Below are 13,663 nucleotides of genomic sequence, written 5' to 3' on the forward strand. Positions count from 1 at the left end.
TTTCCATGCTAGAAAATCTGACATTTAAACAAAAACACACATTCAACTTGACTCTTCAGGATACCTGCCAAATCACTTACCTACAAATGCAGAAGTACCCTGTCTCTGTTAAATCAATTTAATCTATAATTCGGGTATCCCTTTTCTAGTACAACACTCACACTACTTGGACTGTTCCTTAACAAGCAACCACTTTAGAGAAGATGAAGAGTTGCCAGTAAATGTTGTCTTTATTTACCTTTCACAGTTAATTTTCATCTGGGAGAAGCAATAAACAAAGTAGCCACCTCTCACGGCTACAAAACAATTAGTCTGCAAAATTAGCAGTGCGATTCAAATTTGAACTTTTAGACAGTTTTCTGCCTTATCGGAGCCCCGGTGGCACAATCGTTAAGTGATACAGCTGCTAACCAAAAGGTCGGCAGTTCAAATCCACCAGCCACTCCTTGGAAATTCTACAAGGCAGTTCTACTCTATCCTCTAGAATCACTAAGAGTCGGAATTGACTTGACAGCAACGGGTTTGGTTTTTGTTTTGATCACCTGCCTTGTCACAGCAACCTAACCAAGTCACTTCCCATCTTTAGGATTCAACTTTCCTATATGCTTAGTGGGATAAAACAGCTACCCTCCTGCACCTCCTTGCTCTGCACACAGAACAATTAAACTATAAGATAAGCTCTTTGAGACGAAGTATAAAAGCATGTTATTTTTAAATAGACATCTTGCATCAGCTTAGGGCATGGCTGACAGCTGAAGCTCAAGACAAAGCAGCTTGGATCCTGCTCGCAACTACCAAGTGATGACACCAAGGAGACAGAAAAGAAGCTGCTTAATGGTTTAACTTCCTATACGCATCTAAGAAGGTTTCCTAAAGTATGTTGTTAAGTAAGTCCCAGGAGTGAGGAGACTGAAAACGTTCCTCAGTGTTTATACTCATCATCAGAGACTCATCAGGCCTCGTATAGGAGGGGCACACCATCTATCAGGCAGCATCCGGTTTCCACTGTGCCTGCCACTCTATGTTAGAAACTTAGTTTCAAACAGCAACTTAATCCTGAAGGTGTCTGACTATACATGCTCCTCTTCTGATGGGAGAACATTTACATAAAATATTTAGATACCCATTTGGTCAGCTCAAAAGTATTATACCCTTAGGTACAGTAGAAGACAATTAGAAAATAATCTCAACAGTTTTTTTTTTTTTTAATTTCCACGTAGAAGTAAAAGCCCCCACCCCATATTGATTTTAACACTCAATTCATCCTATTAAATTAACCTGACTTAAGGAATTAGGGGTTGGTCCCTTAAAATTACTAAGAACAACAACAACAAAATTTAACACAGACGGCTTTTAAATGAGTTGCTCTTAGTCAGCTGAAATAGGCCCATATAGATTCATCAGTTTACAAACACACCCAATATGCACTTCAGTCAATTTATTATCATCTAATTTTAATGAACAGCATGTGGCTAAAACATCATTTGACAGTGTCTATATTTGCAATAAATTGCTGCAAGTACCTTAAGGCCCACAGGTAACTGCTGTGTAATTTTTAAAATATTAATTTGTACATAATGGCTTGATGATGAACACAAAGGACACAGCACACAATACATACTTAAAGAGCTTTCTGAACAGGAAACCTGGCACTTTAAAACCTTCGTCAAATTCAGCATCGCTGTCCTCAGAACTGTCCTCCAGCGTTAGACACTTCTCTTTGTCCTGCAGTCGCAGTTTATTCCATCTCCTACGTGAAAATTAAAATTAGGTTTCAATTATTTTGGTCACAAAAAGACTAAAACACATAGTACTAGATAATGTAAAGAAAAAATAGGCAAAGCAGAATGTCTTAGGTTTTTACTGCCATAATTAACCAAAATGCTGATATTCACAAAAGAAAACCAATTCTCCTTTCCTTCCTTCTCAATTCGGTTCTTACTGGAATCATTACGGCTGCTCTAGAAGTATTTCTGCAAGGCCCGGCATTCACTCTTGAAGCTCCCTGCCTCTCCTCTGGCCACCCTCAGGGAAGCTTCCTCTGCTGGCCCCTAAGGCACACGACTGAGTTCTGGAAGTGGTTTGGCGAATGTCTTGGTGTAACTAAACGTCTCCAAAGCGGGCAATGGAGTGTAACAAAAAATAGATTTTATTTACAATTACCTTTTCCGTGCCAACGATATGATAGTCATAGCACAAAACAGCATAATATTTTGGTCAAAACTGCTATAGATCAGATTCACATATTGATTACTTAATGGGGGAGGGACCCACAATACAAACGTAATAATTATACCACTTAGAAAAAATGTGTTCAGTGAAAAAGGCCTAAGTTATGAATCCAGCAAGGTGATGCTTTTCAAATATAAAATAAGGTGAAACATTTACATCTCAGAAGACTGACGCCACGTATTTTTAACAAAAGAATTATCAGTAGTCTAAAGATTTGAAGGACTTAGCAATAAGTCCATTGTTAAGAAAGTACAGCCATTTAACCAGAGTAATTTTGCATTCATGTAACTACAATTAACACTGGTATCATGATTAAAAAAAAAAAAATCACAAAGGTCAATAGCCTCATTCTACTCACTTTCAAAATCAAACAAGAAGGCGACTTTCTTCTAGCATGCATGCAACTGACACTCTGCATTCTCCAGAGTGGCAGAAATGGAATAAAGCAATACAGTAAATGCCTTCCAAATAAAAGGCTCAGAGGAGGGGAACGAGAGCAGCAGGGTATGCCGGAAGGCATTTATCTGGAACTGGCTACGCCAGAGTAATGACGCATCTAAGGGAAAGCAAAGGACAAAGTGAAAGGGTAATATTGTAGAAATAAGCCACATACTACCCAGCTGGAGCTACGGTATGTTTTCCAGCATCAATTACAAAACCAGCACCGAGGCAAAATACAAGTGTGACAGGCAGTGCCACCCAGGTACCTGCTGGAGGACCTTGAAGCAGAACTCTGATAAATTCCTGCGCTGTTGGAAATTTCAACTCTGCAATGTAACAAAACAAAATAAAACCAACAAACAAGAAGAGCTGAGACTTAACTGTGATCAATGAGGAAGGACTAGTCGATGATCTGAAATTGTACCCCAGGGCAGGAAGAGAGCTTGTAAGGTCACTGAGCCCGCTGGCAACTTCCAGAGTCGGAGCACAAATGAGAGAGGAACCACGTGGCCGAGTCTAAGGGAACCGCTACCATATAAACACAAGGCTTTTCTGACATAAAAATTTTAATGATCCTTTGCACTTAACTTCTAACGACAATCTGTTATCTCTATTATTTTTCTTCCTTGAACATTATCTCCACGCAATTGATGAAATGTAGTACCTCTAGGTGGCTACGACAGTCTCTGCTAATGTTCCGAGTTTCATGCTACCCACAATTTTACTTAGGTACAATGGTTTAAAGATGTGGTTCTCAACCGGAGCAATTCTGACACCCCCATCCTCTCCCCAAAACAGGACATTTGACAATGTCTGGACACATTTTTTGGCTGTCACATTTTTGGAAGGAGGGGACATGCTACTAGTGTCTAGTGAATAGAGGCCAGAGGTACTGCTAAACATCCTACAATGCATACGACAGCCCTCCCCCCTCCACAGAATTATCCAGCCTCAAATGTCAACAGTGCCAAGGCTGAGAAATACAGCTATCCCTTACTATTGGAACTTAGAAACCAAAAAGAATGAACATACATTTCCCCGATGTATACATCTGAATTCTTGCTACTGGTTATCTGAAATTCAGGTGGCCTGCAGTTTCAGGTAATGAGATATTAATCGTTTTTTGGAATCCAAATTCTGACTACCAGAATTCAGGAGCAAACAGATCTGCACGACAAAGAATATTTGTTCTCGCAAATTTGTGGGTAACAGGAAACTCGGAAGAAGAGCAAAAACAATCACAGCCACCTAAAAATACTTCAGTTTGTGATCACTCAAAGACAGTTCTCCAAGGGGGAAAAATACCACAAGATATTGGCTTTAGGAGACTGACACAGAAAGGTCATTAAATATTTTACATATTAAAAATCACATAAAAATATCACATAAAAATATCACATATTAAACTTAGACTCAGCCAATAAATCATTGTGGCTGTTAAATTTCCCAACACATCACTCTGCATCAACAAGGTTTCGGCTTCCTCCTTCCCCTCCCTCCTAAAATACACCAGCACTGAGCTGTCCACAGAAGCCAGCACCCAGGAAACCACATAAACCACTACAAAAACGACTGCCTTCCAGAGCCTTCCGCTCCGTGAAGAAAGACGAGAAGAACCAAACGTTTGTTTAGTTTAGCTAAAGGCTGACTAGCGGTGGGGAGGGAAAATCATTACTGTCTGCAAGCGTCTGAATGACTGCGAAGACAAATCACCCTAGTAGGCCCATACACACATATTAAGGACAGAAGACATCAGGGTTATAAAACCACACGTACACGCGGCTCAGGCTAAGAGAGATTCTTCTGTTATAGAAAGTAATAATTCCTCAAGCGGCTTGTGGCCAAAACGTACCTGACTGTCTACAAACACTGCGCAGAGAAGCGGTTCTGCATAGAGGTGCTGATCAACCAAAAAGCGACCGACACGCTGGGGACACCTGCACGCTGGGAGAGACGATGTCTTCCCGTCCTAGGCTCAGTCGAGGACTATAAAGGTGCTCTCCTGAGTGCTCACAGGCCTGTCCTGTGACAAGGCTGGTGGAAGGGAGATTCTGGGGCAGGTGTAAACTGGGTTTGACGCACGCAGTAAAGACAAGGCTGAAGTACGGCACCTGCACTCAGGCGGTCTGGGAATCAAGTCCCGACTGCCAATTAGGAGCTTTTTAACCCTCAGCAAATGATGTGATCTCTTTAGTGCCTCAGCTTCCTCAACTGTGAGGCAAGAGGAAAGCAGCACCTACCTGACTGGGTTTGGGGAGAATGAAATAAGGGGCCACATGTAAAGCACTCAGCACAAAGGGCTTAATGAATGAACATACCATTATACGTGATCATATACGAATGTGTCACTAACATTGTCAGTAAATCCTCACAACAACCCTGCAGCCAGTACTGTCACCATGTCAGAGGTGCAATGCACCAGAAACATCCGTCGGACCCACCTGAGCATATACATCAGAACAAAACTCTCAGAGTTTACCAAATTGATGCTCAATAAATTATTAACGTGAAGAGTGTGATCACTATATGAATAAACATACCTAGCCTTCAGAAGGTACGTGCTGGGATACGGCAATTTCAAAAATTTAAAAACTGTCATAAAATGAAGTATGGTCAGTAACAAAAATTAGATACAGTATGGTTTAAAATTGGTTAGGTGTGGGGTCAAAGTTAAGATCTGTGTCCAAGTAATTAAAAAAATCTTCAAAAATAAAAATGGCCCTAAAACGTCTAAACTCTGTTATTTCAATAAATAAACCAGAAAACTGATTTCAAGAGGCGGGGGTGGAGGAGGTGGGGAGGCAGTAAGTAGTCCAACAGTTCAGTATTTACGTTTTTAGAAAAGAAAAAAAAACTTTTTAATTGTTCTCCACCCTCTCATTTTACAAAATCCACACATGTAATAGTCACAGCTGCAACCAAATAAACAAAGTGGGCCTGGTGCTCACTGGCAAGCGTTCCAGCTCCTCTGACGACTCCCATATCCAGCCACTGCGCCTCCACTGGCAGCCACTAGAAGAGAAGCCAGCAATAAACATAAACTTGGAACTCACACCGGATGCGGGCAGAGAGAACACTCCCTGGCTTCCCCACAATCCGGCAGGAACACCAGCCTGGCGGGGCTCTGGGGCCTGGGCTGCTTTTGCAACAGTGATCCGTCAGAAGCTACGGAGTCTGGGGGCCAGACAGCCAACAATACGTGCAGCAAAACCAGCTCGACTGCCCCAGGAACCCTTCCTCCAGGTGTAAGCTACTGACTGGGGCGCCTTGTCGGCGGAACACCAAGATACACCTGAGAGCCAGCTACTGCCATTTACAGCTACTGTCTCTTAGGGTAATTTCCAGCATACCAAAGAAATTCAAAACACGCAAGCAGAAAAACATGGCTGGCCACTATTATCCGTATCTGTGGCCTCCCCGTCTCCATACAGCTTCAGTTCTGTACTGTCCCCCACCCACACACCTCGGGGCCCTCAGGCCTCCACTCAAGCAGCGCCTCCCAAGGAAGCCTTCCCTGATTATCCCAGAGAGTTAGGTATCCTGTCCTCCAAGCACCCTCTCACCTCACGGCACCTGGGGCATGCCTGGTGCCCCTACCAGAGCACTTACCAGGTGTTAGCATGCTGTAAAATTCCTATCTGTCTCCCCTGTTAGGTGGGGAGCCACCTGAGGAAAAAGACTGACAATCATTTTGTATCTCTAGAGATTCGCCATGATACCTGCCTCATGGCAACCACACGATAAACAATGCATAAATGAAAGAAGTTCAGATTTGAGGTGGCGATAAGGAAGACATCAGGGACAGAAAAACATGGCCTGAAAATGGTCAAAGTGGGTCACCCAGAACAGAGTTCTGGAAATTTCCTATCTATCTTATTTACAGTTTACTTACTGCTGCATTTTCCTATTCCTCTACCCACATGACTTATGCTAGCTGTATCTACTGGACAGACATGGTTAAGGTTCACCACAAAGAATGACCCACTGGAAATGGCAACTGTAAATAGTCTGCCCAAAGTCAAAGAATAAGAAGTCCTAGTTTGGGACAAGCTTCTCCAGGGGCTAATTAGGAATCAATGGACAAAAAAACTCATAGTAACTCTATATGACAGAAAGTACTCCACAGAATTTCCAAGGAGCGCCTGGTGGATTTGAACTGCTGACCTCTTGGTTAGCAGCCATAGTACTTAACCACTGTGCCAACAGGGTTTCCAACCACTATGCCACAAGGGTTTGGTGTAGTGGTTAAGTGCTATGGCTGCTAACCAAGAGGTCAGCAGTTTGAGTCCACCAGGCGCTCCTTGGAAACTATGGGGCAGTTCTACTCTGTCCTATAGGGTCGCTATGACTCAGAATCAACTCGACGACAGTGGGTTTGGTTTTTTTGTTTGTTTGTTTGGACAAAAAAAATTCAACTTCTAGTGAAAGAATTCCTCTTATGACAAAAGAGAAAAGAAGCTGAAATAGCTGTAAACTACACTTACGTTACTAGAAAGGAAATCATCTTATGCTCCCACCTTCACATTCTTCTACTCTAGACTTGTCATCATCACAGCTGGAACCCAAATAAAACAAAGTGAGTGTGTTATTCACTGGCAGGTTTTTCAGCTCCTACAGTCCCTGTCAGACTGCGGTGGCAGCCACCTAGCAGACAGCCCAGTAGGAAACACAGATTTAAAACACCCACTGAGAAGTAAAAGTTGGAGGTAGGCAGAAAGTGCATTACAGCGGGGGGAGGGGGGGAGCGAACTTTATCAATGTCACTGGATGTTGCTGCACTAATTTCCTCAGTCCCAAAATGAGCCAAATAAAATAACAGTTTCTTATGAGGACTGATTGAGATAATATTTACAATATACTTTGGAAGCTTTTTTATACTAGATAAACATCAGATACTATTTATAATTACTGGCAAGAGATCACATAACAAAATTGAGAAATTTTAGTTAACTACAGGTTAAATGGAAACCCTGGTGGCATAGTGGTTAAGTGCTACGGCTGCTAACCAAAGGGTCAGCAGTACGAATCCGCCAGGCGCTCCTTGGAAACTCTATGGGGCAGTTTTACTCTGTCCTATAGGGTTGCTATGAGTTGGAATCGACTCGACAACACCGGGTTTTTTTGGTTACAGGTTAAATGTGAATAAATAAGAAAGATCAAGACATCTACTGCAACCCTGGGCAGGCATGAGTTAATTCAGCCCCCAAGATGCAGAAGGCAGCCCTGGGACTCCATCCTGCTACTAGTCAGTAGGTATGCCATCCCACGTGTCCAGAACAGCAAGAGGTGGGGAAAGCCAGTCATATGAGGCACAAGAGGGCTCTGGAACACCTACCTTAGAATGGACAGAACTGTGAGCAACCAAAATGTAATCCTGACCTATCTACACTCACAACCCAGGAGTAGGCTGTGAGGTTTTTGTCCCCTAGGCAGATGTCTAGTGCCCCCTAGTGTGTTCAAAGGAGAAATAATTTACTTCTCCCCCAACACCCCCCAAAATGAACCAAATCCATTTACATGAAGTTGATTCCAGCTCAAGGGGACACCATGTGTTATAGAGTAGAACTGCTCCACAGGGTTTTCTTGGCTATAATCTTGTTGACGCAACTCTGGTGGTGTAGTGGTTAAGTGCTATGGCTGCTAATCAAAAGGTTGGCAGTTCAAACTCACCAGGTGCTCCTTGGAAACTCTATGGCACAGTTCTACTCTGTCCTATAGGGTCACTATGAGTCGGGACTGACTCGATGGCAATGGGTTTGGCTTTTTTTTTTTAATCTTGATGAAAGCAGATTGCCAGGCCTTTCTTCCACAGTGCCACTGGGTGGGTTCAAATTGTCAGCCTTCAGGCTAGCAGTCGATTGCAAACTCTGTGCTACCTCTCCCCACACAAAGAGTAATAATGCTGTACTTTCGCTCACATAGATATGTTATCACTAAACCCAAAAACCGTAAGTGGGCCTTAATTCTATATATAAGAAGTGTACACAAGGTATGAAAAACATAGCACCAACAAGACTAAGTTTACAGCAGCTGATGCTTTGCCTGCATACTAACACCAACTGCTGCTCTGCCTTTTACTCTTTATATATACTTATAAGCTCTTCTTCGTGGCTCTCACGTACCCACTTTTTTCAAGCAGCTACTGCCCTGATGAAATCTCTGTAATAACTGTTTTAGCTAGGGGGCATGTGAATAACAAGAGTAGCTGTATTTACTGAGTGCCTGAAGTATACCAAATGTTTTACACGTACCCTTTTGTAACCCCCGTATTATCCTTTGAAGGTGCTACACCGACCCCCACTTTAGAGATGAAGAGAGTACGTACACTGCGTGAGGCCCCATAACCACTAAGTGAGGCCCCATAACCACTAGGTGAGGCCATGGCATTCTGGTTCCTGGGCCTGCGCTTTTTAATCCTTATGCTATACACTGCCTCCGTGAGTAAAGTCTGCCGGCTCTGGCCAAGTTTTGTTTTGAGATTATACATATACACATATGTTACACACATATACATTTAATTCAGAGTCAGAAAACAAACACTAAGAAACAATAACAGTTACGAATGCTCACTGTGTGCCAGGTGCTGTTTTAAGTATTTTACACTCATTGCCATCAAATTGTTTCTGACTCATAGCGACCCTCAAGGACAGAGTAGGACTGCCCCACGAGGTTTCTCAAGGTTTATGGAAGCAGACTGCCACATCTTTCTCCCACAGAGCAGCTGGTGGGTTCGAACCACCAGCCTTTCAATTAGCAGCCCAGCACTTAAGCACTGTACCATCAAGGCTCCTTTTAAGTATTTCACATGTATTAATTCCTTCAATCCTTATAGCCCCAATGGTCCCTCCCTCCTTCCCTCTTTCTCACTCAGTTTTTCAGTTAAGGAAACGCAGGTAGGGAGAGGCAAAGCAGCCTGCCCCAGTTCAGCAAGGAGTCAGTGGTGAAGTCAGAATCTGAACCCAGATAATCCGGCTCCAGAATCTGAGCCCCCAACTGTTATACAACATCGACTCCCAAAAAGTATTTTCAACCAGCGGAATGAAATTAAGCGCCCAGAAGTAAGCCCACACGTCTACGGCCAGCTGATTTTCAACAAGGGCACCAAGTCCATTCAACAAGGAAGCAACAGTCTCTGGGGCAACTAGATCTCCACCGCAAAGGCATGAGCCGGACCCACTCCTCACACCGTATGGAAAACTTAACTCGAAATGGATGAACTGCCTAAATTTAAGAACTAGAACTCCTAGGAAATAATAGCCTAGGGATGAAGCTTGAGGACCTTGCTTTTGACAGTGGAGTCTCAGATATGATACCAAAAGCAAGAGCAAAAAAAGAGTAGATAAATTGGACTTCATCAAAATTAAAAACTTTTGTGCATCCAAAGACATTATCAAGAAAGTGAACAGACAACCTACAGGATGGGAGAAAATAACTGGAAATCATATATCTGACAATGGCCATAAGAAATGACTAAATAAATACACGTGGTACGTACATACGATGGAGTATTATTCAGCCATAAAGAGAAAAATTCTGATACATGCTATACTATGGATGAACCTTGAAAACATTATGCTGAGTGAAGTAAGTCAAACAGAAAAGGACAGGTGTTGTGTGATCCTACTGATACAGAATACCTAGAATAGGCAAATGCGCAGAGACAAAAAGTTTTTAGTGGTTACCAGGGTCTGGTTATCGGGGAGGGACGAGAAATTATTGCTTGAAAGATACTGAATTTCTGTTTGGGGTGATGAAAAACTGTGGGAAAGGCTGGTGGTGGTTGTACAACACAGTGAATGTAATTAATGCCACTGAAATGTACACTTAAAAATGGTTAAAATGGCAAAAGGTTTGTTATACATATTTTACCACAGTAATAATAAATCAGTTGAGAGGAGAAAAAAGTATTTTTTGAGCTCCCTGAAGCCACCCCTTTTCTCACAGTGCCAGTCAAAAGGTCAACAATTATCTCTCTTGATCGCCCCACAGTGAAAACTGTAAAAGAACCAACCAAATTCTAAAACTTCAAATTCTGTCTTAAAAAATGTCAGTGCAAAGATTAAAGAGGGGAAAGATGACCTTCATTTCTGTGAAATAAAGTGATTCCCTCCCACCTCAGCACTGTGCGGGCTAAGTCAAAACCCACTCTTCACTAGCCACCTGCGGACTTTTCCAAGTAAAAGCAAAACCGGTTTAGAAGGTCTTTTGACCACACATGATCCAGGCTGAGCACTCACACAAGATAAACTTAATACCAGGGAAATCGATGTACACAGATGCTTAAACAACCCACAAAAAGACAAAATACACACATTAATGGGAGCTGTCAAATATTAGCAGCCTCCGGTCCTATAATAATAAAATGAACATGCTCTCTCCAAAACGTCAGTCCCATTTCGAGCTGCTTGAAATTAAAAGACGATCAGACTGGCGTCGTTCATGCTGCAGCGGTCACTGACCTCAGAGCACTGGCCGTGAGGGAAAAAGCGAGAGATCATCCCAGTTCAATCACTCTTAACATCGGGTAAAATTTAAATCTCAAGATCGTTCCCCACTCATTGCAATTTCCGTGAAAGAAATTCGACATCAGAAACACAACGAGTAAAATCTGATTTTTTAAAATATACTCAGGCACCAAGCTGGGTATTTAATACGGCTTGCAATTCTTAGTGCAGTAGGTTTTTCTCTTCCAGACAGTTAGGAATCCCTTACAGATTAGTCTAATTTGCTAAATTGAGACACTCAGTGTTTTACTTTTCTTATCTGCCTTTTTTATGGTCTATCTGGGTGAGCTTAATTGGCACATCTGAGCAGATGGAACACCCTCAGTTAGGGCCCAGCCTCACAGAGTAAATTAAGACTGTTGCTGACAATTATGCAACCGAGCTGAGAGGGGAAGGTGTGTGCAGAGCAGGCAACAGAATCCTTCATCTGTGTCTTAGCTTTGTCATTTAAAAGAAGTCAACGCGCTCTCTAAGAAAACATCCTTAAGGGAGTAACTTTTCCTTCTTTCTTTAAAATATAGAGTTCTAGAAGAAGAAAAAAACAAACACAGGCTTATTTCTTAAGGAATAAATTAACTCCCAGAAACTGATTAGAACAATCGTCATATCATTGTATTTTTCAGGATCAAATCTAGATTTAAACTTTTACGAAATTCAGAGGTTCAGAGATGGAGTTGTCTGGGTTTAAAAGAGTAATGCAAATCAAGCTCTGCGATGTAATTTGGCCTTTGCTTCCGTATAGCCTCAAGGTCCTGAATCTCCACGGAGTGGAAACAAGGATACAGTCAAGGACAGAGGGGGACAATACCAGTGCAAACAGGGTCAGGAGCCAGCTCTAGGCAAAGGGAAGAGGAAGAGGCTCCATTAAGACTATAAAATGGAGACAGGGTGGTTAGGACAGCAGTGGTTTTTGGATACATGGCCTTTAGCATTGGTTGGGGCTAGGAAGGCAACCCAAGAGATGCTGGAGTTGGTCCCCATCAAACGATGGTAGAAACCAGTCACTGAGGCAGTGATGCTCTTTCAAGTCCATCGCACCAGACCAAGCTGGTGGGCTTCATTCCCACCTGACCCAAACCATCTTCAGACCTCTTCCCCTTTTTGAGGTCCCTCTACTTACTCGCTACGAGATTTTGGGCAAGTTACTTAATCTCTCTGGGCTCTGATTCCTATTTCCTAGGTGGCTGTGAAGGTTGAACCAAATAATCAATATAAAGTGAAGCACCACCACATGGTAAGCACTCAGTTAGCTGTGTGATGGTGGTTGTTACACAATCTCACAGACGCCAGCCTTGTTCAGCCCGTCGAGGCCTCCACACTTCCACATCCATTAGATTCTAACATTTATCCTACTTCGCTTGACTCCTCGCAGTGTCTGAAAACGCTGATAGCCTCCCCCTCCTCAGACTATGCACGTATACAACATCAGGATCCAGCTTACCCCTGGCCACAGAAGTCCCCGTGCTCAAGTGGGAAGACACTGAAGACTGTTATTTGCCAGAGGATAAGCCTTGTAGACTCCGAGTAGATATACTGTAATATTTACAACAAATGGAGCCCTCATCAGACCTTTCTGCCAAAGTTATTCGTGTAAAATATGGAGAAGAAAAACATTTAGGATCAAAAATGTATTAAAAACCAGTTACAACAACAGGAATCATGATTACAGATTCAGGCGACACAGGGCCATGAGGCAAATTCTGTCCTCATTCTTACCACACTCATCAGGTCTTCTAGACTTCCTAGCAATCTCTCCAAATCCTCAACCAACTCCCAGGTCCCTGGCTTGGGCTTTGGCTTAGTTTCCAGTCCAGGGAGGTGGAGGTGGCCATGTGCTGATTTCTGGCACCACCTGGTGGTCACACCTGGATACTGCCCATTCCACCCAACTCAATAAATGGAAGAAAGCTGACATTTACACAGCTGGGTCCTGGCTTCAAATTCCAGCTCTACCTCTCAACAGTCAAACCCCGGGGAAGTTGATTAACTTCTCCAAGCCTCACATAATTGAGATATCTCATACAAATAATATTTATCTTCTAGGGTTGTTGTGAGAATTTAACTTTGAAGAATCATGACAAAATACATGTGCAGTCTACTATTACTAGAGCAATACAAAGATATGTAGGCACGGGGTTAAAGGGTGGAATGAAGTGTAGAAAAACCAAAACAGTACAGGAGGAGGTAGTTTTCTTCATCTTAATATTGTCATCATATTTTTACAATTAAAAAAACAAGGAAACATCGCAAGTGTTCAAAGGTGAGGGGCTGGGTGGATGGAAAGCCTTCAGACCATTTGAGGGGAAACTCCAAATCGACTTCTGCTGTGATCTCAGCAGTCCGATGCACCAGGTCATCTGAGGAGACTCAGGCACCACCTATGGAAGAGGCTGCTTCTGAAAACTGACTGCAGGAGGGGATGGGGATTTCTCCCAGCACCAATACCAAGCTGACTTTGGGTTAGAGGAAAGAAAAAAGCACGGAAA

General features: G+C 42.8%; 1 protein-coding gene across 3 annotated transcripts in view; it reads right to left on the reverse strand.

Moving 5' to 3' along the window:
* The window catches only part of ERCC6 (ERCC excision repair 6, chromatin remodeling factor), a 103,168-nt gene that overhangs the window by 65,742 nt on the left and 23,763 nt on the right, over positions 1 to 13,663 (reverse strand). For all 3 annotated transcript variants that reach the window (XM_049854756.1, XM_049854754.1, XM_049854755.1), the window contains one exon: positions 1,622 to 1,750. In XM_049854756.1, the coding sequence (XP_049710713.1) occupies positions 1,622 to 1,750 (129 nt within the window). The remainder of the gene's footprint in view (positions 1 to 1,621; positions 1,751 to 13,663) is intronic.

This window comes from Elephas maximus, chromosome 16, assembly GCF_024166365.1.
Source record: "Elephas maximus indicus isolate mEleMax1 chromosome 16, mEleMax1 primary haplotype, whole genome shotgun sequence".
Taxonomy (NCBI): Eukaryota; Metazoa; Chordata; class Mammalia; order Proboscidea; family Elephantidae; genus Elephas; species Elephas maximus.